We start from the raw sequence: 26,584 nt of genomic DNA, 5'->3' as shown, positions 1-26,584 counted from the left end.
CCACATTACGGTCAAGGTTTCATTCCATTCTCTTTTAGACAGAGGCAAGCTTTCAGTTGCTCGCATAAATGAACTAAAACCATGAGCTGAAGAATGACATTTTCACAGCTTTCTTGTAAATTGAGGTTTACATCATTGTTAGGCTAATAACTAACCACAACAAATAAGAGGACAGAAGCAGTGAGGTAAAGAAAAATGTAGAAACTTTTTTATTACAAAAGTACATCAATGACATTTGCGATGCACTTTGCAGGTTTGAAAATGTCACATCTATAACATGATGATTTTTTTCAGAAATAAAAAGAGGTCCCATAGATCTTTAAATAATACCAGCTACTGCATGTAGGCTAGGTCAATAATATGGACAGTTAAGAAAATGTATTTATATCAATCAAAACCAAATAATCACACACATTTTGATTGACAACTTTTTAGTAAGGACCTTTACAACTGAAACATTATCAAATAAGTTCATAACCAAGCTGGTAAGTGTTTGGACCTTCTGTGGGTTTGCCAACAAATGGGAAAGTAGCTTTTGTCCCTCATCTTAAAAACTGATGTCCGAAATTCATATATAAGAAGAGAAGTGAAAACCTCAGACTGCTTCCTTAGGTACAGACTACTGTTAACAGTTGGCACTGACACAGTCTTTATTTTTAACAGAAGTATTCCCGTGGGTGTGGGTCTTGAGGCCTGGATCCTCCATAAGCATGTGTCTTTCTCTTTAGAAATATATCTTCAATATTTCCATAAGACCTCACCATTTTAGTCAAATGTAATTTTATTTTTGGCAATGAAGTAAAGTGTGATTAATTAAAAAGGAAACGTTCGCTTGCTCACCATTAAAGACATACTGTATTATTATGTTATTCAAGCAACTATTAAAAACTTGACATTTCGGCCTTCATCAATGACTTTCATCAGAAATGTTATACAGAGGGAATGGACATGTACATATAAGCCCCTATGTCTTAATTTTGTCAGGCTTTTAATAGTTGCTTAAATAAAATAATATGTTTTTAATGGTGTTGCGCCCTTTTCAATGATGATCACATTTTTGTTGTTGCACCACGCCTCATGTTGATTGAGTGCCCTCCATTTCTTTCAATACAGTAAAGTTTCAATTGCAAAAATGTCTGCTCTAGCCATACCAGAGTCAGCAACAAGTGCCTAAACCTTCTCCTCCTCCTACCATTGCTCCTCAGGAGACCAGTCCTCTGGGAAGTCATCGTCATCATCAATCTCCTCCTCCTCTTCCTCTGGCTCTTCCTTTGGCTGCTCCTCCTCCTCCTCCTCCCCAATCTCCTCCTCCTCTTCCTCTGGCTCTTCCTTTGGCTGTTCCTCCTCCTCCTCCAGTTGCTCTTCTGTGACACCGTCTTCCAATGACTCCACGGCAACTAGCCATTCTTCTGGCTCTTCGGTCACTTCCTCTTTCACTGACTCCTCCTGCTCCATTTCCTCCTCTTCAGCTTCCTGTTCCACTGCTTCCTCAGTAACTTCCTCCTCCTCAGCTTCCTGTTTCACTGCTCCCTCAGTAACGTCCTCCTCCTCAGCTTCCTGTTCCATCTCTTCCTCAGTAACACCCTCCTCCTCAGCGTCCTGTTCCACTGCCTCCTCAGTAACGACCCCATCTTCAGCTTCCTGTTCCACTGCCTCCTCAGTAACGTCCTCCTCTACCTCCTCCTGAGCAGGTTCTTCCTCTGTTACCTCCTGCTCCTCTTCCGCCATTTCCGAGGCCTCTTCAGCCTCTGAGTCTACTTCCTCTTGGCTGAGTGGACCACCATTCACCAGCTAGAACACAGAGAACAATCAGTACTGTACATTCAAGAGGACACTCGAGCATGGGTCATCCTGTATGGTGTCTGAAAGAGTTAACCATTTATAATGCGCCTCTCAGATATGAGTCATATATTAGCTCAATATTTTCAACCCTTTGTCGATAAAAGTATTTGCTTTTCTCTGACTACGCTAGTTTGGTGTTTACAGAACAGAGTGATCTATTAAGTCAACCTGAAGTTATACAATACTTGTCTAACTTACTGTATGTGTCAGAAAGCAGATACAATTGTTTTTTGTTAGAGTACTGTGTGTAAGTCTACACTATAAGCCTCAAAACCATGATATGTTCTTTCATAAAACAATTTAGAAGATGAGGAATACTTTATTGTACATTTTCCTTACAGTCCACGGAAATAGAAATATAATAATTAGCTGTGGTGGAAGTGGGGCCTACCTGGCTGTGGACAGCCTCCAGCTGCTTCTTGAGGTGGGAGTGCAGGCGCTGGGAGCTGATGTGCTGCTCATCCAGGGTCCTGGTCACTAACTGCAGCTGCTGCTCCAGAGCCCAGGCCTTCTTGGCCTGCCATGCCTCCAGCAACTCCCTGAAACACACAGACAGATAGAGACTCAATGAACCATAGCATATTAGACTCAACATATGGACTGGTATATTTTTTCTAAGCATGTGACTTGACCAAGAAAAACCCTGCGTCTGTCAGGAAAAGCTCCTGCCTATAGCAATGACAAATACAGTACAGCCATCAAATAATTTACTTTAATACAACTTTCACTATTCATACAGCTAGGGAGTGAGTTCATGCATAAAGTTAATCATAATATTCACAAAAACCAAGCTTACTTGATTTCACCCACTTCCTGGTGGTTGTTATGTAGCACTACCCTGTGAAGACTCAGAAACTCTCTTAGTTCCCTCTGCTCAGTGACCTGTCCCTCCAGCTGTGACGGCAAGCCGTCCACCGTGGACACCTGCTTGTCCAGCCTGGATTTGATGTTGTCCACCATGCTGGTGAGCCCCGACACGCTCACCGCTAGCGCCGAGTTGGAGCTCGAAATGGCCGCCACGCTCTCCTTGACCGACTCCAAGTCGTTGCTCTTGTTCTTTATCATGGCCTGCAGGGCTGCGGAGGAGACGGCTACCTGCTGGAACTCAGCCAGCCTGGTGTTCATCTCATTGTGGAGCGCCCACACCTGGGATTTGAGGTCGATGCTCTTCAACTGCTCTGACGTTGCCAGGGTAATCTCCACCTTCTGCTGGGCCTGTTTCTGAGCTGCCTCCAAAGCCAGTATCCTCTCCTCGATCAGACCTCCTGTGCGCATCTTGGCATGGTTAAAAAACAGATATCGGTTAAAGCTTGTGTTGCAAGGAAACCAGGTATAATCTTTATAGCAAATTTAGATAAAGCATTTGATACGTCTAGAATCTGTGCCCGGATTTCTTCAACTTTGGAGAATCTCTCATAAAATGGGTAAAAGTCATATACCTTTATGTAAAATAATAAATAAAGGTTACTTCTCTGAGAACTTTGAATTGTCAAGTGACGTAAAACAAGGTTGCCATCTGCCACCATACCTATTTATTATGGCCATTGAATTGTTAGCTTTAAAAATCAGATCTATTGATAACATTAAGGGAATAGAGACAAAAGTATCAATGGAACAGAAATGGCGCTCCACCAAACTGGAAGTCTTCCGACTAGCTTGGAAAGACAGTACCGAAGAGCCCTCACTGCTGCTCGATCATCCTATTTTTCCAACCTAATTGAGGAGAATAAGAACAATCACCCCCCCAAAAATGTATACTGTTGCAAAGCAAACTAAAAAGCTGCATTCAACAAGAGAGGATGTCTTTCACTTCAGCAGTGATAAATTCATGAACTTCTTCGATGAAAAGATCATGATCATTAGAAAGCATTACGGACTCCTCTTTGAATCTGCATATTTCTCCAAAGCTCAGTTGTCCTGAGTCTGCACATAACTGCCAGGACCTAGGATCAATGGAGACACTCAAGTTTTGTAATCCTGTATCTCTTGACACATTCATGAAAATAGTCATGGCCTCTAAACCATCAAGCTGCATACTGGACCATATTCCAACTAAACGACTGAAATAACTACTTCCTGTGCTTGGCCCTCCTATGTTGAACATAATAAATGGCTCCCTATCTACCAGATGTGTACCAAACTCACTAAAAGTGGCAGTAACAAAGCTTCTCTTGAAAAAGCCAAACCTTGACCCGGAAAATGTAAAAAACTATCGGACTATATCGAATCTCCCATTCCTCACAAAACAAATGGAAAAATGTGTTGCGCAGCAACGCACTGCCTTCCTGAAGACAAATAATGTATACGAAATGCTTCAGTCTGGTTTTAGACTCCATCATAACACTGAGACTGCACTCGTGAATGTGGTAAATTACCTTTTAATGGCGTCAGACCAAGGCTCTGCATCTGTCCTCGTGCTCCTAGACCTTAGTGCTGCTTTGATACCATCGATCACCACATTCTTTTGGAGAGATTAGAAACCCTAATTGGTCTACACGGACAAGTTCTTGCCTGGTTTAGATCTTATCTGTCAGAAAGATATCAGATCGTCTCTGTGGATGGTTTGTCCTCTGACAAACCAATTGGACGTTTCAGCGTTCCTCTAGGTTCTGTTTTAGGACCACTATTGTTTTCACTATATATTCTACCTCTTGGTGATGTCATTTGGAAACACAATGTCAACTTTCACTGCTATGCGGACGACACACAACTGTACATTTCGATGAAACATGGTGAAGCCCCAGAATTGCCTACCCTGGAAGCCTTTGTTTCAGACATAAGGAAGTGGGTGGCGGCAAATGTTTTACTTTTAAACTCAGACAAAACAGAGATGCTAGTTCTAGGTCCCAAGAAACAAAGAGATTTGCTGTTGGATCTGACAATTCATCTTGATGGTTGTACAGTCTTCTCAAATAAAACTGTGAAGGACCTCTGTGTTACTCTGGACGCTGATCTCTCTTTTGACGAACATATCAAGAATATTTCAAGGACAGCTTTTTTCCATCTTCGTAGCATTGCAAAAAACCTGAAACTTGTTGTCCAAAAATGATGCAGAAAAGCTAATCCATGTTTTGTCACTTCTAGATTAGACTACTGCAGTGCTCTACTCTCCGGCTACCCGGATAAAGCACTAAATAAACTTCAGTTAGTGCTAAACACGGCTACTAGAATCTTGACTAGAACCAAAAAAAATTATCATATTACTCCAGTGCTAGCTTCCTGTTAAGGCTAGGGCTGAGTTCAATGTTTTACTGCTAACCTACAAAGCATTACATGGGCTTGCTCCTACCTATCTCTCCGATTTGGTCCTGTCGTACATATCTACACATACGCTACGGTCACAAGACACACGCCTGATAGAGGATTTTGTTAATGTGACTAAAAGTATTACACCCTGAAAATTATAGGAATGTGATAGAATCATGAAACTACAATAATTTTAGTTAGAAAAAAAACGAGGGCTTTGGCTTATTTTCATATCTATGCTAGCATGAAACAGGATGTGAAACTAGACACTGAAGAACATGTCCCCATCTTAGGTGTCTGTGTAGGATGCATGTTTGCTCAGAAACAGACTATTTGGGTCTTTAAAAAATAAGTGTGAAATAGACAGGAAAAGACGACTAGGAGCTTCTTCAAGCTTACAGAGAAATGTGGTAGTTGCCTAAATATGGGCTAGGAGCTTTTTCATTGGCCCATTTAGGGGCGTAGTAAAGGTATAAAAACATTGTGCATTGTATGATTTTCAGAGCATTCTCAATGAATAAAGGCTGACCATTGCAGGATTGAGTCTTTGTTTAATTTATTTAAACTTGGGAATTATTCAGACTTAAGAAGTAGTTGACTTCAACCATTGAGATAACAAAATTATTGTGACAACGCCTCCTTATTGTCCCTAGAATTTCTAAGCAAACAGCTGGAGGCAGGGCTTTCTCCTATAGAGCTCCATTTTTATGGAATGGTCTGCCTATCCATGTGAGAGACGCAGACTCGGTCTCGACCTTTAAGTCTTTACTGAAGACTCATCTCTTCAGTAGGTCCTATGATTGAGTGTAGTCTGGCCCAGGGGTGCGAAGGTGAATGGCAAGGCACTGGAGCAACGAACCGCCCTTGCTGTCTCTGCCTGGCTGTCTCCCCTCTCTCCACTGGGATTCTCTGCCTCTGACCCTATTACGGGGGCTGAGTTGCTGGCTTACTAGTGCTCTCCCATGCCATCCCTAGGAGGGGTGCATCACTTGAGTGGGTTGAGTCACAGATGTGATCTTCTTGTCCTGTTTTTTGCTCCCTCGGGCTCGTGCAGTGGAGGAGATCTTCATGGGCTATACTCAGCCTTGTCTCAGGGTAGTAAGTTGGTGGTCTGTTGATATCCCTCTAGTGGTGTGGGAGCTGTGTTTTGGCAAAGTGGGTGAGGTTATATCCTGCCTGGTTGGCCCTGTCCGGGGGTATCGTCGGACGGGGCCACAGTGTCCCCCGACCCACCCCTGTCTCAGCCTCCAGTATCTATGCTGCAATAATCTATGTGCTGGGGGATTAGGGTCAGTCTGTTATATCTGGTGTAATTCTCCTGTCTTATCTGGTGTCCTGTAAATTTAAGTATGCTCCCTCTAATTCTATCTCTCTCCCTCTCTCCCTCCCCTCCTGGAGGACCTGAGCCCTATGATCATGCCTCAGGACTACCTGGCCTGATGAATCCTGGCTGTCCCCAGTCCACCTGGTCGTGCTGCTGCTCCAGTTTCAACTGTTCTGCCTGCGGCTATGGAACCCTGACCTGTTCACCGGACGTGCTACCTTGTCCCCGGACCTGCTGTTTTCGACTCTCTCTCTCTCTACCGCACCTGCTGTCTCGACCTCTGAATGCTCGTCTATAAAAAGCCAACTGACATTTAATCCTGAGGTACTGACCTGTTGCACCCTCTACAACCCTGCTGGTCATCTATGAACGTTTGAACATCTTGTAGAACAATCTGGCCTTAATGGCCATGTACTCTTATAATCTCCACCCGGCACAGCCAGAAGAGGAGTGGTCACCCCTCAGAGCCTGGTTCCTCTCCAGGTTTCTTCCTAGGTTCCTGCCTTTCTAGGGAGTTTTTTCTAGCCACTCTGCTTCTACATCTGCATTGCTTGCTGTTTGGGGTTTTAGGCTGGGTTTCTGTATAGCACTTTGTGACATCTGCTGATGTAAAAAGGGCTTCATAAATACATTTGATTGATTGATTTGATTGATGTACACTGATGATTCAAGTTCTCTTGAGTCCTCAATCTTCAACCTTGAAGGGCCTCATTGAGGACCTGGATAATTTCTCCAGTTTCTCTGGATTAAAAACCAACTAGTGTACTATATTACAGATTGGGTCTCTAAAAGAGACAAACTTTAAATTGCGCAGCAACGCACTGCCTTCCTGAAGACAAATAATGTATACGAAATGCTTCAGTCTGGTTTTAGACTCCATCATAACACTGAGACTGCACTCGTGAATGTGGTAAATGACCTTTTAATGGCATCAGACCAAGGCTCTGCATCTGTCCTCGTGCTCCTAGACCTTAGTGCTGCTTTGATACCATCGATCACCACATTGTTTTGGAGAGATTAGAAACCCTAATTGGTCTACACGGACAAGTTCTTGCCTGGTTTAGATCTTATCTGTCAGAAAGATATCAGATCGTCTCTGTGGATGGTTTGTCCTCTGACAAACCAATTGGACGTTTCAGCGTTCCTCTAGGTTCTGTTTTAGGACCACTATTGTTTTCACTATATATTCTACCTCTTGGTGATGTCATTTGGAAACACAATGTCAACTTTCACTGCTATGCGGACGACACACAACTGTACATTTCGATGAAACATGGTGAAGCCCCAGAATTGCCTACCCTGGAAGCCTTTGTTTCAGACATAAGGAAGTGGGTGGCGGCAAATGTTTTACTTTTAAACTCAGACAAAACAGAGATGCTAGTTCTAGGTCCCAAGAAACAAAGAGATTTGCTGTTGGATCTGACAATTCATCTTGATGGTTGTACAGTCTTCTCAAATAAAACTGTGAAGGACCTCTGTGTTACTCTGGACGCTGATCTCTCTTTTGACGAACATATCAATAATATTTCAAGGACAGCTTTTTTCCATCTTCGTAGCATTGCAAAAAACCTGAAACTTGTTGTCCAAAAATGATGCAGAAAAGCTAATCCATGTTTTGTCACTTCTAGATTAGACTACTGCAGTGCTCTACTCTCCGGCTACCCGGATAAAGCACTAAATAAACTTCAGTTAGTGCTAAACACGGCTACTAGAATCTTGACTAGAACCAAAAAAAATTATCATATTACTCCAGTGCTAGCTTCCTGTTAAGGCTAGGGCTGAGTTCAATGTTTTACTGCTAACCTACAAAGCATGACATGGGCTTGCTCCTACCTATCTCTCCGATTTGGTCCTGCCGTACATATCTACACATACGCTACGGTCACAAGACACACGCCTGATAGAGGATTTTGTTAATGTGACTAAAAGTATTACACCCTGAAAATTATAGGAATGTGATAGAATCATGAAACTACAATAATTTTAGTTAGAAAAAAAACGAGGCCTTTGGCTTATTTTCATATCTATGCTAGCATGAAACAGGATGTGAAACTAGACACTGAAGAACATGTCCCCATCTTAGGTGTCTGTGTAGGATGCATGTTTGCTCAGAAACAGACTATTTGGGTCTTTAAAAAATAAGTGTGAAATAGACAGGAAAAGACGACTAGGAGCTTCTTCAAGCTTACAGAGAAATGTGGTAGTTGCCTAAATATGGGCTAGGAGCTTTTTCATTGGCCCATTTAGGGCGTAGTAAAGGTATAAAAACATTGTGCATTGTATGATTTTCAGAGCATTCTCAATGAATAAAGGCTGACCATTGCAGGATTGAGTCTTTGTTTAATTTATTTAAACTTGGGAATTATTCAGACTTAAGAAGTAGTTGACTTCAACCATTGAGATAACAAAATTATTGTGACAACGCCTCCTTATTGTCCCTAGAATTTCTAAGCAAACAGCTGGAGGCAGGGCTTTCTCCTATAGAGCTCCATTTTTATGGAATGGTCTGCCTATCCATGTGAGAGACGCAGACTCGGTCTCGACCTTTAAGTCTCATCTCTTCAGTAGGTCCTATGATTGAGTGTAGTCTGGCCCAGGGGTGCGAAGGTGAATGGCAAGGCACTGGAGCAACAAACCGCCCTTGCTGTCTCTGCCTGGCCGTCTCCCCTCTCTCCACTGGGATTCTCTGCCTCTGACCCTATTACGGGGGCTGAGTTGCTGGCTTACTAGTGCTCTCCCATGCCGTCCCTAGGAGGGGTGCATCACTTGAGTGGGTTGAGTCACAGATGTGATCTTCTGGTCCTGTTTTTTGCTCCCTCGGGCTCGTGCAGTGGAGGAGATCTTCATGGGCTATACTCAGCCTTGTCTCAGGGTAGTAAGTTGGTGGTCTGTTGATATCCCTCTAGTGGTGTGGGAGCTGTGTTTTGGCAAAGTGGGTGAGGTTATATCCTGCCTGGTTGGCCCTGTCCGGGGGTATCGTCGGACGGGGCCACAGTGTCCCCCGACCCACCCCTGTCTCAGCCTCCAGTATCTATGCTGCAATAATCTATGTGCTGGGGGATTAGGGTCAGTCTGTTATATCTGGTGTAATTCTCCTGTCTTATCTGGTGTCCTGTGTAAATTTAAGTATGCTCCCTCTAATTCTATCTCTCTCCCTCTCTCCCTCCCCTCCTGGAGGACCTGAGCCCTATGATCATGCCTCAGGACTACCTGGCCTGATGAATCCTGGCTGTCCCCAGTCCACCTGGTCGTGCTGCTGCTCCAGTTTCAACTGTTCTGCCTGCGGCTATGGAACCCTGACCTGTTCACCGGACGTGCTACCTTGTCCCGGACCTGCTGTTTTCGACTCTCTCTCTCTCTACCGCACCTGCTGTCTCGACCTCTGAATGCTCGTCTATAAAAAGCCAACTGACATTTAATCCTGAGGTACTGACCTGTTGCACCCTCTACAACCCTGCTGGTCATCTATGAACGTTTGAACATCTTGTAGAACAATCTGGCCTTAATGGCCATGTACTCTTATAATCTCCACCTGGCACAGCCAGAAGAGGAGTGGTCACCCCTCAGAGCCTGGTTCCTCTCTAGGTTTCTTCCTAGGTTCCTGCCTTTCTAGGGAGTTTTTTCTAGCCAATCTGCTTCTACATCTGCATTGCTTGCTGTTTGGGGTTTTAGGCTGGGTTTCTGTATAGCACTTTGTGACATCTGCTGATGTAAAAAGGGCTTCATAAATACATTTGATTGATTGATTTGTTTGATGTACACTGATGATTCAAGTTCTCTTGAGTCCTCAATCTTCAACCTTGAAGGGCCTCATTGAGGACCTGGATAATTTCTCCAGTTTCTCTGGATTAAAAACCAACTAGTGTACTATATTACAGATTGGGTCTCTAAAAGAGACAAACTTTAAATTGCCATGTGGTCTCCCGATTAAATGGGCGGATGGTGAAGTCGATGTGCTTGGTGTACATATCCCGGAAAAGTTCAGCGATCTTACAACTATTAACTTTGATCGAAAATTTTGCTAAATAGATAGAATCTTGAAACCGTGGAGAGGGAAACACCTATCCATTTCAGTGGAATGACAATGGATCCCTGTTTAAAGTGTACTCCTTTTTAAATGAAGTCATACAGAGTTGGCTACAATTTCAATTTCATCCTTCAGAAAAGGCAGAACTAATACTACAGCAAATAATGTGGCTAAAGTCCAATACACTGATAGATTGATTTTTTTTACAAGAAGGGTATTATACAGTGGGGAAAAAAAGTATTTAGTCAGCCACCAATTGTGCAAGTTCTCCCACTTAAAAAGCTGAGAGAGGCCTGTAATTTTCATCATAGGTACACGTCAACTATGACAGACAAATTGAGGAAAAAAAATCCAGAAAATCACATTGTAGGATTTTTAATGAATTTATTTGCAAATTATGGTGGAAAATAAGTATTTGGTCACCTACAAACAAGCAAGATTTCTGGCTCTCACAGACCTGTAACTTCTTCTTTAAGAGGCTCCTCTGTCCTCCACTCGTTACCTGTATTAATGGCACCTGTTTGAACTTGTTATCAGTATAAAGACACCTGTCCACAACCTCAAACAGTCACACTCCAAACTCCACTATGGCCAAGACCAAAGAGCTGTCAAAGGACACCAGAAACAAAATTGTAGACCTGCACCAGGCTGGGAAGACTGAATCTGCAAAAGGTAAGCAGCTTGGTTTGAAGAAATCAACCGTGGGAGCAATTATTAGGAAATGGAAGACATACAAGACCACTGATAATCTCCCTCGATCTGGGGCTCCACGCAAGATCTCACCCCGTGGGGTCAAAATGATCACAAGAACGGTGAGCAAAAATCCCAGAACCACACAGGGGGACCTAGTGAATGACCTGCAAAGAGCTGGGACCAAAGTAACAAAGCCTACCATCAGTAACACACTACGCCGCCAGGGACTCAAATCCTGCAGTGCCAGACGTGTCCCCCTGCTTAAGCCAGTACATGTCCAGGCCCGTCTGAAGTTTGCTAGAGTGCATTTGGATGATCCAGAAGAGGATTGGGAGAATGTCATATGGTCAGATGAAACCAAAATAGAACTTTTTGGTAAAAACGCAACTCGTCGTTTTTGGAGGACAAAGAATGCTGAGTTGCATCCAAAGAACACCATACCTACTGTGAAGCATGGGGGTGGAAACATCATGCTTTGGGGCTGTTATTCTGCAAAGGGACCAGGACGACTGATCCGTGTAAAGGAAAGAATGAATGGGGCCATGTATCGTGAGAGTTTGAGTGAAAACCTCCTTCCATCAGCAAGGGCATTGAAGATGAAACGTGGCTGGGTCTTTCAGCATGACAATGATCCCAAACTCACCGCCCGGGCAATGAAGGAGTGGCTTCGTAAGAAGCATTTCAAGGTCCTGGAGTGGCCTAGCCAGTGTCCAGATCTCAACCCCATAGAAAATGTTTGGAGGGAGTTGAAAGTCCGTGTTGCCCAGCGACAGCCCCAAAACATCACTGCTCTAGAGGAGATCTGCATGGAGGAATGGGCCAAAATACCAGCAACAGTGTGTGAAAACCTTGTGAAGACTTACAGAAAACGTTTGACCTGTGTCATTGCCAACAAAGGGTATATAACAAAGTATTGAGAAACTTTTGTTATTGACCAAATACTTATTTTCCACCATAATTTGCAAATAAATTCATAAAAAATCCTACAATGTGATTTTCTGGATTTTTTTTCCTCATTTTGTCTGTCATAGTTGACGTGTACCTATGATGAATATTACAGGCCTCTCTCATCTTTTTAAGTGGGAGAACTTGCACAATTGGTGGCTGACTAAATACTTTTTTCCCCCACTGTATTTATGAAGGACATTGTAAACAAGAGTGGTAAAATTATGTCACACACGCAACTAACAACAGTGTATGGCGGTGTATGCTCAATACAAAATGATAACCAACTCATCGCAGCTCTGACACAACATTTTAAGACACAATTACTTAAAGGAGAAATTAAAGAATTAGTCTGTCTGCCACACATTAAAAATCATAACTGGCTTAAAATGATTAGTATAAATCGAAAAAAATGTATCAGTTTCACTTAAAGTCAAAAGGTTTGACAGCAATACCATATAAAATTCAAGTCAGTTGGGAACAGGTTTTTGATGTTCCAATACCTTGGCATCGGGTCTATGAACTGACATTTGAAACATCAACCAGTTTGTTTCAATTGAAGCTATTATATAAAATAATGCTCAATATATGGGGCATTGAACAGTCAGCCTTGTGCAGACTCTGCCAATTGGAAACAGAATCAAAATAACATATTTTCTGGTACTGTCCATTGGTGGCTCGAGTTTGGATTCAGGTCCAGGAATGGTTGTTATGTCATGTTATACAACGGGTGGGTCTACTCGTGAATGCATTCCAGCCGGTGTCTTTTCCACAAGTTGCCACCGGCTAAATCTATTACATTAAAATGGCTATTTACTCTGTTCCATCTGACTGCGCAATCCACTGTCTCATCAGCCTAGCCAGGCAACTTATAAACTTGATCACTATAAAAAGCATCTAGACATCATCTCACATTTCTTTTAGACTAACATTTCGTTTTCAACAGCGGAGATTAGTATAAACCTTGCTGTCTGTCTCCAACATTTGCAACATTGTTTCAATATTCTAATTCGATCTCCTGCTGTCCCATAGTAATGAACGTGTCGGGAGTCAGGACAAGACAGACAGGCAGGCAGCATTTCTCAGCCAGTCAAAATCATGAATCAGCTGGCATCATTTTTATGGATATATACAAAAAAAGGTATATTGAAAAAAGGTCAAACGAAACGCAGCTAATTTGCAGTCTTTCCAGCTTCAGTTTGAAGTGATTGTGTTACTGTAGCTGTGTTGTTGGCTAGCTCCTCTGAACAACAGTGTCCTGACAAGTGAGCACATTTTCTATGCCAAGCGAAATCACACCTCATTAGCTCATTGTTATGGATGTCTCCAAATAAAATGCCACTAGAAAACAACTGAAACAAATGCAAATGAAGCTACTTTTCTTTTCTTTTGGCTTTTTGACGTGACTGTAAAGTAGCCGTAGTTGGCTAGCTAGCAAGCAAGGGATAACAACGTTGCCAGCCAGTATGGCAATGGAACATTTAGAACAAACGACTGGGTCGCATCCATAGATACATAGGCTTCCAGTTGAAGCTTGCATCTGCTACAAGACCATGGTGCTTGCCTACGGAGCTGGGTCTTTCAGCATGACAATGATCCCAAACACACCGCCCGGGCAACGAAGGCGTTTCAAGGTCCTGGAGTGGCCTAGCCAGTCTCCAGATCTCAACCCCATAGAAAATATTTGGAGGGAGTTGAAAGTCCGTGTTGCCCAGCGACAGCCCCAAAACATCACTGCTCTAGAGGAGATCTGCATGGAGGAACGGCACCTCCTTACCTTCAGGCTCTGATCAGTCCCTACACCCAAACGAGGGCACTACGTTCATCCACCTCTGGCCTGCTGGTCCCCCTACCTCTGCGGAAGCACAGTTCCCGCTCAGCCCAGTCAAAACTGTTCGCTGCTCTGGCACCCCAATGGTGGAACAAGCTCCCTCACGACGCCAGGACAGCGGAGTCACTGACCACCTTCCGGAGACACTTGAAACCCTACCTCTTTAAGGAATACCTGGGATAGTATAAAAGTAATCCTTCTACCCCCCACACCCCACCCCCACAAAAAAAGAAAAGAAAAAAAACTATATATATATATATATAAAACAAATGAAAATTAAAAATATACTCTAAAAATTAAAAATTAGATTTTCTTTTTTTGGTAAAGTGGTTGTCCCACTGGCTATCATAAGGTGAATGCACCAATTTGTAAGTCACTCTGGATAAGAGCGTCTGCTAAATGACGTACATGTAAATGTAATGTAAATGTAATACAGAACAAAAAGAATGAACGACTGGGTCGCGTCCATAGATACAGAGACGACAGGTCACGTCTCTAGCAACCCTAGATTTGTCCTCGAAGCCGGTGTTAAGAGGATATATTGGCACGGTTTGAACCCGTGCCAACATATCCTCCAAACAGCGGCTTCGAGGGCATTATCACTTAAATATCAGGGTTCAGATGGACCTGCAAACTGTATTGTTAGGGGATCTGAAAAACCACGATCAGTCAATGGAAATATCATAATACTCTTTGTAAAGTATTATTTTTAGGGCAACATCGGTAGTAATGTTACAAATAGGGAGGATCAGGACTCTTGTAAGACATCATAGTAAAATGGAGGGATGTATTGCAAAAATAAATAGCTAAATATAATTATACTGGGAAATATGGGTTCATCTGTGGACATCGGAGGGTTGGAGAAAAGATCAGAATGAATGGTGGATTGGCCGCTGTGGGTGAAAATCCAGCACTTGAAGAAAGAGGCAATTAGGAATATACAGTGAGGGAAAAAAGTATTTGATCCCCTGCTGATTTTGTACGTTTGCCCACTGACAAAGACATGATCAGTCTATAATTTTAATGGTAGGTTTATTTGAACAATGAGAGACAGAATAACAACAACAAAAATCCAGAAAAAATGTCAAAAATGTTATAAATTGATTTGCATTTTAATGAGGGAAATAAGTATTTGACCCCACTGCAAAACATGACTTAGTACTTGGTGGCAAAACCCTTGTTGGCAATCACAGAGGTCAGACGTTTCTTATAGTTGGCCACCAGGTTTGCACACATATCAGGAGGGATTTTGTTCCACTCTTCTTTGCAGATCTTCTCCAAGTCATTAAGGTTTCGAGGCTGACGTTTGGCAACTCAAACCTTCAGCTCCCTCTACAGATTTTCTCCACAGGCCACTCCAGGACCTTAATGTGCTTCTTCTTGAGCCACTTCTTTGTTGCCTTGGCCGTGTGTTTTGGGTCATTGTCATGCTGGAATACCCATCCACCACCCATTTTCAATGTCCTGGCTGAGGGAAGGAGGTTCTCACGCAAGATTTGACGGTACATGGCCCCGTCCATCGTCCCTTTGATGCGGTGAAGTTGTCCTGTCCCCTTAGCAGAAAAACACCCCTAAAGCATAATGTTTCCACCTCCATGTTTGACGGTGGGGATGGTGTTCTTGGGGTCATAGGCAGCATTCCTCCTCCTCCAAACACGGCGAGTTGAGTTGATGCCAAAGAGCTCGATTTTGGTCTCATCTGACCACAACACTTTCACCCAGTTCTCCTCTGAATCATTCAGATGTTCATTGGCAAACTTCAGACGGGCCTGTATATGTGCTTTCTTGAGCAGGGGGACCTTGCGGGTGCTGCAGGATTTCAGTCCTTCACGGCGTAGTGTGTTACCAATTGTTTTCTTGGTGACTATGGTCCCAGCTGCCTTGAGATCATTGACAAGATCCTCCCGTGTAGTTCTGGGGTGATTCCTCACCATTCTCTTGATCATTGCAACTCCACGAGGTGCGATCTTGCATGGAGCCCCAGGCCGAGGGAGATTTACAGTTATTTTGTGTTTCTTCCATTTGCGAATAATCGCACCAACTGTTGTCACCTTCTCACCAAGCTGCTTGGCGATGGTCTTGTAGCCCATTCCAGCCTTGTGTAGGTCTACAATCTTGTCCCTGACATCCTTGGAGAGCTCTTTGGTCTTGGCCATGGTGGAGAGTTTGGAATCTGATTGATTGATTGCTTCTGTGGACAGGTGTCTTTTATACAGTTAACCAGCTGAGATTAGGAGCACTCCCTTTAACAGTGTGCTCCTAATCTCAGCTCGTTACCTGCATAAAAGACACCTGGGAGCCAGAAATCTTTCTGATTGAGAGGGGGTCAAATACTTATTTCCCTCATTAAAATGCAAATAAATTTATAACATTTTTGACATGCGTTTTTCTGGATTTTTTTGTTGTTATTCTGTCTCTCACTGTTAAAAAAAAACGACCATTAAAATTATAGATTGATCATTTCTTTGTCAGTGGGCAAACGTACAAAATCAGCAGGGGATCAAATACTTTTTTCCCTCACTGTATGTATAATTACTTAACTACAGGTACCGTAGATGTGAGCAAAACAACTGTAAGTAGCAGTAAAATATATTGTTGTCCGTTAATTTACTACAATTAGGGAAGAAAAATATATATATAAATATTTTTTTAAGCTCAAAAACCTTGTGTTGCAGTTACATTGTTATATCGGTGTAGTTACACTGAAATTCTGAGGAAAACAAGTTGTGGTGTTGAGTAGTTGTAATGGCAATATTTAAGATGAATAAAGTTCATTCAGTTTAGAGTGATTAACACAATCTTTAGCATATTTCTGTATTTTACCTTTCTGAAATACACATGATTTCCAGTGTTCTGTTTGTGAGTGTTGATGGTCACTAGAATCGATGCTGTATGTCAGAGATAAAATATTTATACAATATCTGTTGATAGTGATTGATGCCAGACTGGAGGTGTAAGGACCGATGACACACTGATTATTATTGTATTCTGTGAAACAATGTGTGATTCTGTAGCAGCTGACAAAGTCACTGCCTTTAGTTTGGACTTCCTGACAAGCCTCTCGGGCTGGTGTTTACAGAACAATTGTCTGCTGATTTAGGATGTAAGGGCCTTCTCAGAGAAGGCTAGTTAGACACTTTCTCTGCTTCTGTGCTGGAGGTGTCTCCCTGTTGTAACTTGTAAAAAATCTAATAGATTTTGATTGACCTTATCGGCAAGTGCTCTTCCCTTTTATTCACCTAGAAATTCCTATTTCAGTAATACCAAAGGAATAGGATAATATTCTCCACATCGCTGCTGGACCAACAACAAACTCTATTGTGGTTCTAGTTACAGTGAAGAAGAATATATGCTGTTGGGTGAAGGCTTTTTAATTATGTTCATAAGCAAATATTTTTTTCACTCAGGTTTAATATCTATGACCTACATGGACATTCATTCATATAGCTGTTGCTGGCTAGCCTGACTACACACACTAAATGATTCCGCTACATACTTTGGTCTGAGACTGCCATAATTTAAGTTGTTTGTGCTGACGAGGGGCACGAGGGGTGTTGTACAAAACAAAGTCATCAGCGATTGGGTCGTCTCTAACCAATCAGAGTATCCAAGCCAATGACACATTTTCAAACTGCCGCTTTACGCTTTACCCAATTTTTTTCTGGCTCTGGCCCAACCCATCGGTTTCTGGACCAATCAGACAGCCCGGAATGTGTTTGCATTCGGTGAAGGGTCGGGGATGTACTCAGATCCATTGCGGAGAAGAAACTAACGTCCGTGGGCATGGCGTAGCGTTCAGCCAGAGCAAGGAGTCTGGGTAGCCAGGCAAGTTGCTGGCATACAGGGCTGTGAAAATAGCTCAATAGTGTTAAAGGGTAGAGGGAGGCCCTGACTGATCTTTAAACAGCTGCTGCTGTTTGTGACGTTGTTTAACAAATGTCATTTCCATTCATTTCAACATGGGTGGTCAGGAAACATGAGCATGAACGTGCAGACTGGTAGCCTACTATATATAGAGAGCTTTACTATCCTGTGTCTTTGCTGTATGAATGTGTACAGTATAGGCCAGGAGACCCCAATTACATTCAGCCTTGGGCCAATTTTTCCATGAGCGGATGGTCGGAGGGCCGCAACATAGTTATAAATAATTTGTACACTGCAAATTGACCACAAGAATCCGAAACAGATATAGTATTTGACAAAAACAAAATAATTTCTGACCTTGTTTAGATTGGGATATGACCACATATGCCTCTCTATTATGTGTGGGAATACTTGGGAACAGATTTCTGAAATTAAAATCACTTTGAGCTGATTTCCTGGTGATTTTATAGTCATTTATGTCCATAAACGAAAATGATTTGCTCAGTAAACGTGTGGGGCCAAATAGCCGCCTATTGTGGAACCCTGTTATAGGGCCTACTGTAGGACTATCTGCTGTATCGATGGGCATTCCGAATATTTTCGGTGAGCCGACTCATTTGGCTCCCAAACAGCTCTTAGTTCAAAATGCTTAAAAATCGATCTAGATCCATGACAAATTGCACATCTCCAATGTAAAGCACAAAGGGTAGGCTACCATTATGTCAGATCGTGAAATGCGCATACAAGTACATTTTTACCTGGCCAAATTATTAGATGGCCTACTAATTTTTTACGCACTGAACAAAATCAGCAGGGACCGGATTGACATGCTCTCCCCACTAATTATTGTTTCTGAAGTGAAGATTCACCCTCTTTAGAGAATTATTATGTAACGCAGAAAAACATTGATTTGAGATTAAAAAGCAGTAGTAGCAGTATGCAAATCAGGGAGCCAAATGAACAGCTCTTTCACCGATGTTCACCAAAAAGATCTGTTCAAAAAGAGCAGTTCGTTCACGAAGACCCATCACTAATGTGCTGTAGACATCCTATGCACATGGCGCATGCTGGCCACTGTACTCAGCTGGCTGTGGTATTCAATCAGGATCACAACATCAACATAAGCTGATGATGATCAAATATAAATATATCCACATTCTCATTCTCATATTTAATACTTTAAAAAAAATAAACGCAACATGCAACAATTCCAAAGTAACATTTCATATCAGGAAATCAGTCAATTGAAATAAATAAATTAGGCCCTAATCTATGGATTTCACATGACTGGGAATACAGATATGCATCTGTTGGTCATTGATACCTTTAAAAAAAATGGGCCTCACAATGTGCCTCAGGTACTCGTCACGATATCTCTGCATTCAAATTGCCATCGATAAAATGCAATTGTGTTCGTTGTCCGTAGCTTATGCCTGCCCATACCATAACCCCACCGCCCCCATGGGGCACTCTGTTCACAACGCTGACATCAGCAAACCGCTCTCCCACACAACACCATACTCGTGGTCTGTGGTTGTGAGGCCGGTTGGACGTGCTGCCAAATTCTCAAAAACGACGTTGGAGGTGGCTTGTGGTAGAGAAATGAACATTAAATTATCTGGCAACAGCTTTGGTGGACATTCCTGCAGTCAGCATGCCAATTGCACGCTGCCTCAAAACTTGAGAGATCTGTGACATTGTGTTGTGTGACAAAACTGCATATTTTAGAGTGGCCTTTTATTGTCCCCAGCACAAAGTGCACCTGTGTAATGATTATGCTGTTTAATCAGCTTCTTGATATGCCACACCTGTCAGGTGGATGGATTATCTTGGCAAAGCAGAAATGTTCACTAACAGGGATGTAAACACATTTGTGCACAACATTTGAGAAAAATATGCTTTTTGTGCATATGGAACATTTCTGGGATCTTTTATTTCAGCTCATGAAACATGGGACCACCAACACTTTACATGTTGAGTTTATATTTTTGTTCAGTGTATATTCTGTGAAGGGAAGTATTGATAATAACAATATTTTCCTTCCCTTACCGTCAATGCTTTAATAACAGCTCCAAAGCCCTTCTCCTTCTCAGCTGACTAATTTGATTGACATTATTGCAAAGACCAAGTATATAGCCTACTCATGATCATGTGACAATTTCAGAATCAGATCAGTCCATTACCTGTGTATCTCTCAACCCCATCTGCTGCTGGAACTTGGTGATTCTTATTTGCATGGCACTAAACGTTTCTGATAGCTGATCAATGGATTGTTGCTGTTGCAGGCAAAACCAGCCCCAGGCGGCCCCTCCAATCCCGACAATAAGGAACAACATGCATGGCAGCGCAACTTGATTTACTCTTCCTCGCGACTTGGACACTGGATGGGATTCTATTAAGAAAGAGTTGTCCTCGTGCTCCGGATTTAAGTTGGCGGCAGTCTTTGATTTGCGCTTAGTCATTTTGGAAACCTTTGTTCCCTGGAGATATACGCACGTACACAGGAGACGGTGAGACAGTGAGAATGATGACACTCAGTCTTGCTCGAGATAAAGTGGTGCTTCGATTTATTAGGTTAGGCTACTGTGCTCTCTCTACATACAACACCCCGTTCATTCATTGGACCTCGACTGAAGTCAGGCAAGTGTTCTAATGTTAGTATCAGGGGGCGTGGCGTCCCCCGGTTCGTCGTTGGGGTCGGGTTTTGCTGTAGTATCCTAGGGCTCAATGTGTTTTGTAATCGAATGTAACTTGCATACAATGTTTATAGGCGACTGTCATGTGTTATTCGCCTGTTTTTTGCAAACAGTTTGATTTTATATTATATAGACAATGTACGCATTTGAACACTTTGTTTATGACAAATACAGAAAACTCAGGTAGGCCTATGGGCATATTTTGACAGTTGAACATATTTAGGCCTTTAGAAAATATATGTAAGAAATATATAAATGATTTTCTTGCACATGTGAACATAGAACATACATCTATTTCAAAAATATTGATATAGCCATGTTTCCTGAGCCCCCCTCCAATCCAAATAGCGAAATTATTCCAGCGCAGCTGTGGACCACATACTTTGTGTTTTCTGGCCCAGTATACGCCAGGGTCTAGCCCAAAACTGGCATACATACTGCATCACCATCAGATTAAAAAGGTCATGCACAAACGTACGACTGAGTTCCTGCCTAGGACCCAGGTCCAGAGGTGGAATAGATGCAGGCTGCCACACAGACCTTAAATGGGGCTACATTAAACCAGAAATACTCCCCAAATTGCATTGATACTCTGCTATTAAATGCTGTATTTAAACGAAAGAGAACATAAAAAGAGAAGAACAGTTGCAGATAAAGTCAATCAAAAAATCTGGTTTATTACAAGTTGCAACAGGGAACATGAAAAATTCTAAAATAAGTACCATGGACTTGAATTGGATTTGTGCCACAACTGCTAAAACGTGAGCATTTGAAGACATTGGCCAGGTAAACAAAAACAAAGCATGGACTGCTGTCATACCTTGTCCATAGACAGCTTACAGGGTAAGGACATTTGGGTGAACTATCCATTTAATTACAGATTCCCCTTCCCATGGGAAGCCCACTGGTGTTGATGGGATTCATTGTTTTCTGTATTTCATTTCAGATTTTTGCACTGTTCTATTGTATAAACTATTTGTGTGCCCAGTGTAAGTAGGAGCGGGGAGACACCAGTGGGCTTCAAAGCCAAACATTATAGAAGAGAATTCTAAATTCTAATCCATTGACTTTGAACTGTGTCTGTTATTCTGAACATTCTATTTCCACATTCTAACAGAGCACACCATCAGTTAAACTAATAACAATTCATTATTACAGTTTTTCCCAATTGTTTACACACTAAAACTGTCTCATGAGGCATAATGACCCAAATCTGTAACTCATTTAGCAGAACCATACACCAAATCTGACCCAAACCTGTAACTCATTTAGCAGAACCATACACCAAATCTGACCCAAACCTGTAACTCATTTAGCAGAACCAGACACCAAATCTGCAATACTACTGGCACATGTTTTGCTTTACACTCAGATTGTAACTCTATAACAAACATTTGGCAAAACACAACACACCATTCTCTACCTTTGGCACAACCTTCACAACTAAAATATATTGTGTGCAAATCAAAAGCAACACTGTTCAACAAGCTAAGCTCAATTACCAATTCATCACTTTCACTATTCACATGTGCAAACACTAATTGCGTAAATGTTCACTTTGCAATCAGACCTTTGGTTTGGATAAAAAGGCCACAGGTGAGTACTCCTGTGTTTGGAGAACAATGGAAGCAAACTTGGCAGAGAGAGGTAGAGGTTGGGGTAGAGGTGGAGGTAAAGGTAGCGGTGGGGGTGGAGGTGGAGGTAAAGGTAGCGGTGGGGGTGGAGGTGGAGGTAAAGGTAGCGGTGGGGGGTGGAGGTGGAGGTAAAGGTGGGGTGGAGGTGGGGGGTGGAGGTAAAGGTAGCGGTGGGGGGTGGAGGTAGAGGTAGAGGTAGCGGTGGGGGTGGAGGTGGGGGTGGAGGTGGAGGTAAAGGTAGCGGTGGGGGTGGAGGTGGAGGTAAAGGTAGCGGTGGGGGTGGAGGTGGGTGTGGAGGTGGAGGTAAAGGTAGCGGTGGGGGTGGAGGTGGAGGTAAAGGTAGAGGTAAAGGAGGGGGTAGTGGGAGGGGTAAAGTTAGAGCTGGAGGTGGAGGAAGACCAAGAACAAGGAGAGTAAGCTCTGATGAAATTCGGGCGACTGTGGTGGACCATGTGGTCAACCATGGTTTGACCTTGAGAGAGGCTGGGCAGAGAGTGCAGCCCAATCTGAGCAGCTTCACCGTAGCATCCATCATCCGGATGTTCCAAAATGAGAATACGTACAGTATGTACTGCAGACATTGGACCTATATACTACTTTTACTACTTGACAGTAGTACTACATAAAGCACAGTAAAGACTGTAGATTCCAATACATACTGTAAGGGGAAACAAAGTCAATGTTTCATGTATTACTGTATGAATGAAATTAGGAGCTACTACTTTGTAACATGTTTATCTTGTATACTGTAATACTGTAATGTTTACTGTACTGAATGCTATTTGGTTTTTGTAGAACTGAAAGACGACCACCACGTGGTGGTAGAACGCGCCTATTTACAGACGAACAGGAGGCTGTCATTGTGCAAATAGTAGTTGAAAATAATGCCATAAGACTGCGGGAAATCCAAAAACAGATTATTGAAAACCCTGCAATTCTTCCATAACATCAGAGTGAGCTTATCAACCATAGCCCGCATCCATAAGAAACATAATCTCCGGATGAAGCAAATCTACAGTTCCACTTGAAAGGAATTCCCAAAGAGTGAAAGAAAAAAAAAAATACGAATATGTGCAAGTGAGTAATGTACTAGTATTATACTCTTGAAACAGAGACTCATTGATGTTGCCACTGAACTTTACTATACAGCAATTAAAGTATTTACTGTCATTTCAGAGAATCATGGAGTTGGATGTAAGTCCCACCCCCCAGGAACTGATATCCATAGAGGAGGCTGGATTCAATTTAGTGAAGACGAGGAAGAGAGGAAGGAACGTCATTGGTCAACGCGCCGTCATTGAGGTACGGGGGAAATGTCACCACATGCGCAGCTATGAGGCACAATGGGGTCCTCCACCACCATGCCACCCTTGGACCATACAACACTGCCCATCTCCTTCATTTCCTGAACACCTTACATGACAACCTTTTTCAGCCAGAGCAGAGAGGGCCAGGTGATCCTGAGCAGCAAATGTATGTTCTAATTTGGGACAATGTGAGTTTCCATCAGGCTGCTCAGGTCCGCAACGGGTTCCATGACCATCCCAGGTTTACAATTCTCTACCTCCCACCATATTCCCCATTTCTCAACCCATTGAGGAGTTTCAGGCATGGCAATGGAAGTTGTATGATCGCAAACCCTATGAACGTGTGGCCCTTCTCCAGGCAATGGAGGAGGCCTGTGGTGACATTCCAGCAGAGTCCTGTCAAGGGTGGATGCGACATGCCAGAAGATATATCCCCAACTGTCTGGCCAAGGAGAATATCGCCTGTGATGTTGATGAAAATCTGTGGCCGGACCAAAACAACAGACATGACTGATTATGTTTTCGCAATGGAGTATTTGTTTCTTGACTTATGATTTTACTGTATTTTGACAGTTGATTGATCTATTCCGTAATTGATCTAACATACAGTAAAGTAGTACAAGTTAGGCGGCAGGTAGTTTAGTGGTTAAGAGCGTTGTGCTAGTAACCGAAAGGTCGCTGGTTTTAATCCCCGAGCCGACTAAGTGAAAAATCTGTCGATGTGCTCTTGAGCAAGGCACTTAACCCTAATTGCTCCTGTAAGTCGCTCTGGATAAGAGCGTCTGCTAAATGACTTAAATGCAAAATGTAGATGTAGAGTTTTGAGTACCTGGGATGTAGTTTAAGCAAACGTGTGTTCATTGGGAAAAACTGTAATAACAATTCTAGGAACAATTCCAATTCTACCTGGTGTTGACAGGGTAAGTGTATATTTCCCGAGCTGCTGGAAGGAGAGACAGGGAAGATGTGTCTACCCTCAGCGTCAGAAGAACACATCTTCCCCATCTCCCCCTCCACCAGCTGGCACATACAGTGAGGGAAAAAAGTATTTGATCCCCTGCTGATTTTGGACGTTTGCCCACTGACAAAGACATGGTCAGTCTATAATTTTAATGGTAGGTTTATTTGAACAGTGAGAGACAGAATAACAACAAAAAAATCAAGAAAAACGCATGTCAAAAATGTTATAAATTGATTTGCATTTTAATGAGGGAAATAAGTATTTGACCCCCTCTCAATCAGAAAGATTTCTGGCTCCCAGGTGTCTTTTATACAGGTAACGAGCTGAGATTAGGAGCACACTCTTAAAGGGAGTGCTCCTAATCTCTGCTTGTTACCTGTATAAAAGACACCTGTCCACAGAAGCAATCAATCAATCAGATTCCAAACTCTCCATCATGGCCAAGACCAAAGAGCTCTACAAGGATGTCAGGGACAAGATTGTAGACCTACACAAGGCTGGAATGGGCTACAAGACCATCGCCAAGCAGCTTGGTGAGAAGGTGACAACAGTTGGTGCGATTATTCGCAAATGGAAGAAACACAAAAGACCTGTCAATGTCCCTCGGCCTGGGGCTCCATGCAAGATCTCACATCGTGGAGTTGCAATGATCATGAGGAATCAGCCCAGAACTACACAGGAAGATCTTGTCAATGATCTCAAGGCAGCTGGGACCATAGTCACCAAGAAAACTATTGGTAACACACTACGCCGTGAAGAACTGAAATCCTGCAGCGCCCGCAATGTCCCCCTGCTCAAGAAAGCACATATACAGGCCCGTCTGAAGTTTGCCAATGAACATCTGAATGATTCAGAGGAGAACTGGGTGAAAGTGTTGTGGTCAGATGAGACCAAAATCAAGCTCTACGCCATCAACTCAACTCGCCGTGTTTGGAGGAGAAGGAATGCTGCCTATGACCCCAAGAACACCATCCCCACTGTCAAACATGGAGGTGGAAACATTATGCTTTGGGGGTGTTTTTCTTCTACGGGGACAGGACAACTTCACCGCATCAAAGGGACAATGGACGGGGCCATGTACCGTCAAATCTTGGGTGAGAACCTCCTTCCCTCAGCCAGGCCATTGAAGTGGGTCATGGATGGGTATTCCAGCATGACAATGACCCAAAACACACGGCCAAGGCAACAAAGGAGTGGCTCAAGAAGAAGCACATTAAGGTCCTGAAGTGGCCTAGCCAGTCTCCAGACCTTAATCCCATAGAAAATCTGTGGAGGGAGCTGAAGGTTTGAGTTGCCAAACATCAGGCTCGAAACCTGAATGACTTGTAGAAGATCTGCAAAGAGGAGTGGGACAAAATCCCTCCTGAGATGTGTGCAAACCTTTTGGGCAACTACAAGAAACGTCTGACCTCTGTGATTGCCAACAAGGGTTTTGCCACCAAGTACTAAGTCATGTTTTGCAGAGGGGTCAAATACTTATTTCCCTCATTAAAATGCAAATCAATTTATAAAATTTTTGATATGCATTTTTTCTGGATTATTTTGTTGTTATTCTGTCTCTCACTGTTCAAATAAACCTACCCTTAAAATTATAGACTGATCATGTCTTTGTCAGTGGGCAAACGTACAAAATCAGCAGGGGATCCAGGGGCGGTGTGTTCAATAGGGCGATATGGGCGACGCACTGCCAAACGGGAAAAGGAAGGGATTTTTTTTCTAATCAATTATATCACGGCAACAGTAGTTATCAGTGTTGTAATCTAGACGTCTGATCTGCCACAGTGCCACTAAATGTCCAATCAGGCTAAAGTCGTGCTTCAAATGCCCCCCTTTTGGGGCGATTTCAGTCAGGTTGAAAATCGCCCAGAAGTCTGTCATAGACTCCCATGTAAAATCTATTTTTTCAAATATCAGAGCTTTCAATACAATCTCTATGGGTTTCTGAGGGCTTGCACTTACGCGCTTTCGTCATACGTAACATAACCATGAACGTAACTAAGAAAAGAGCGGGTAGCCTCATCAATCAATTCACTACTACTATCAAAATGGCTAGGCTTCAGTGCAACTCGATTGTGTCTTTGAAAGAAGTTCCTTTTTGTCGGCGAACAAATGAAGATAAATTGTCAACGAAACAATTAGGACCTCCCAGACCAAATTTAATAATTCAACAGGTTTCTACTAAAGGGGGGAAGTCCTACACCCGAGGATTTTCCA

At 42.8% G+C, this 26,584-nt stretch overlaps 1 protein-coding gene across 1 annotated transcript; it reads right to left on the bottom strand.

Annotated features, from left to right (window-relative positions):
- Positions 1-186: 186 nt before the first annotated feature.
- zgc:66479 (uncharacterized protein LOC327541 homolog) lies at positions 187-20,407 on the bottom strand. The gene is made up of 4 exons (XM_041887606.2): positions 19,956-20,407; positions 2,639-3,117; positions 2,234-2,381; positions 187-1,791 (listed from the first exon to the last, which is right to left on the bottom strand). Exons 1-4 carry the CDS (start codon positions 20,232-20,234, stop codon positions 1,189-1,191), a joined length of 1,509 nt encoding a protein of 502 aa, XP_041743540.2. The 5' UTR covers positions 20,235-20,407; the 3' UTR covers positions 187-1,188.
- Positions 20,408-26,584: the final 6,177 nt, after the last annotated feature.

The sequence above is a fragment of the Coregonus clupeaformis genome, chromosome 10 (genome assembly GCF_020615455.1).
Source record: "Coregonus clupeaformis isolate EN_2021a chromosome 10, ASM2061545v1, whole genome shotgun sequence".
NCBI lineage: Eukaryota > Metazoa > Chordata > Actinopteri > Salmoniformes > Salmonidae > Coregonus > Coregonus clupeaformis.
Note: the sequence above shows the minus strand (reverse complement) of the source record. Positions and strands in the feature narration are given on the sequence as shown.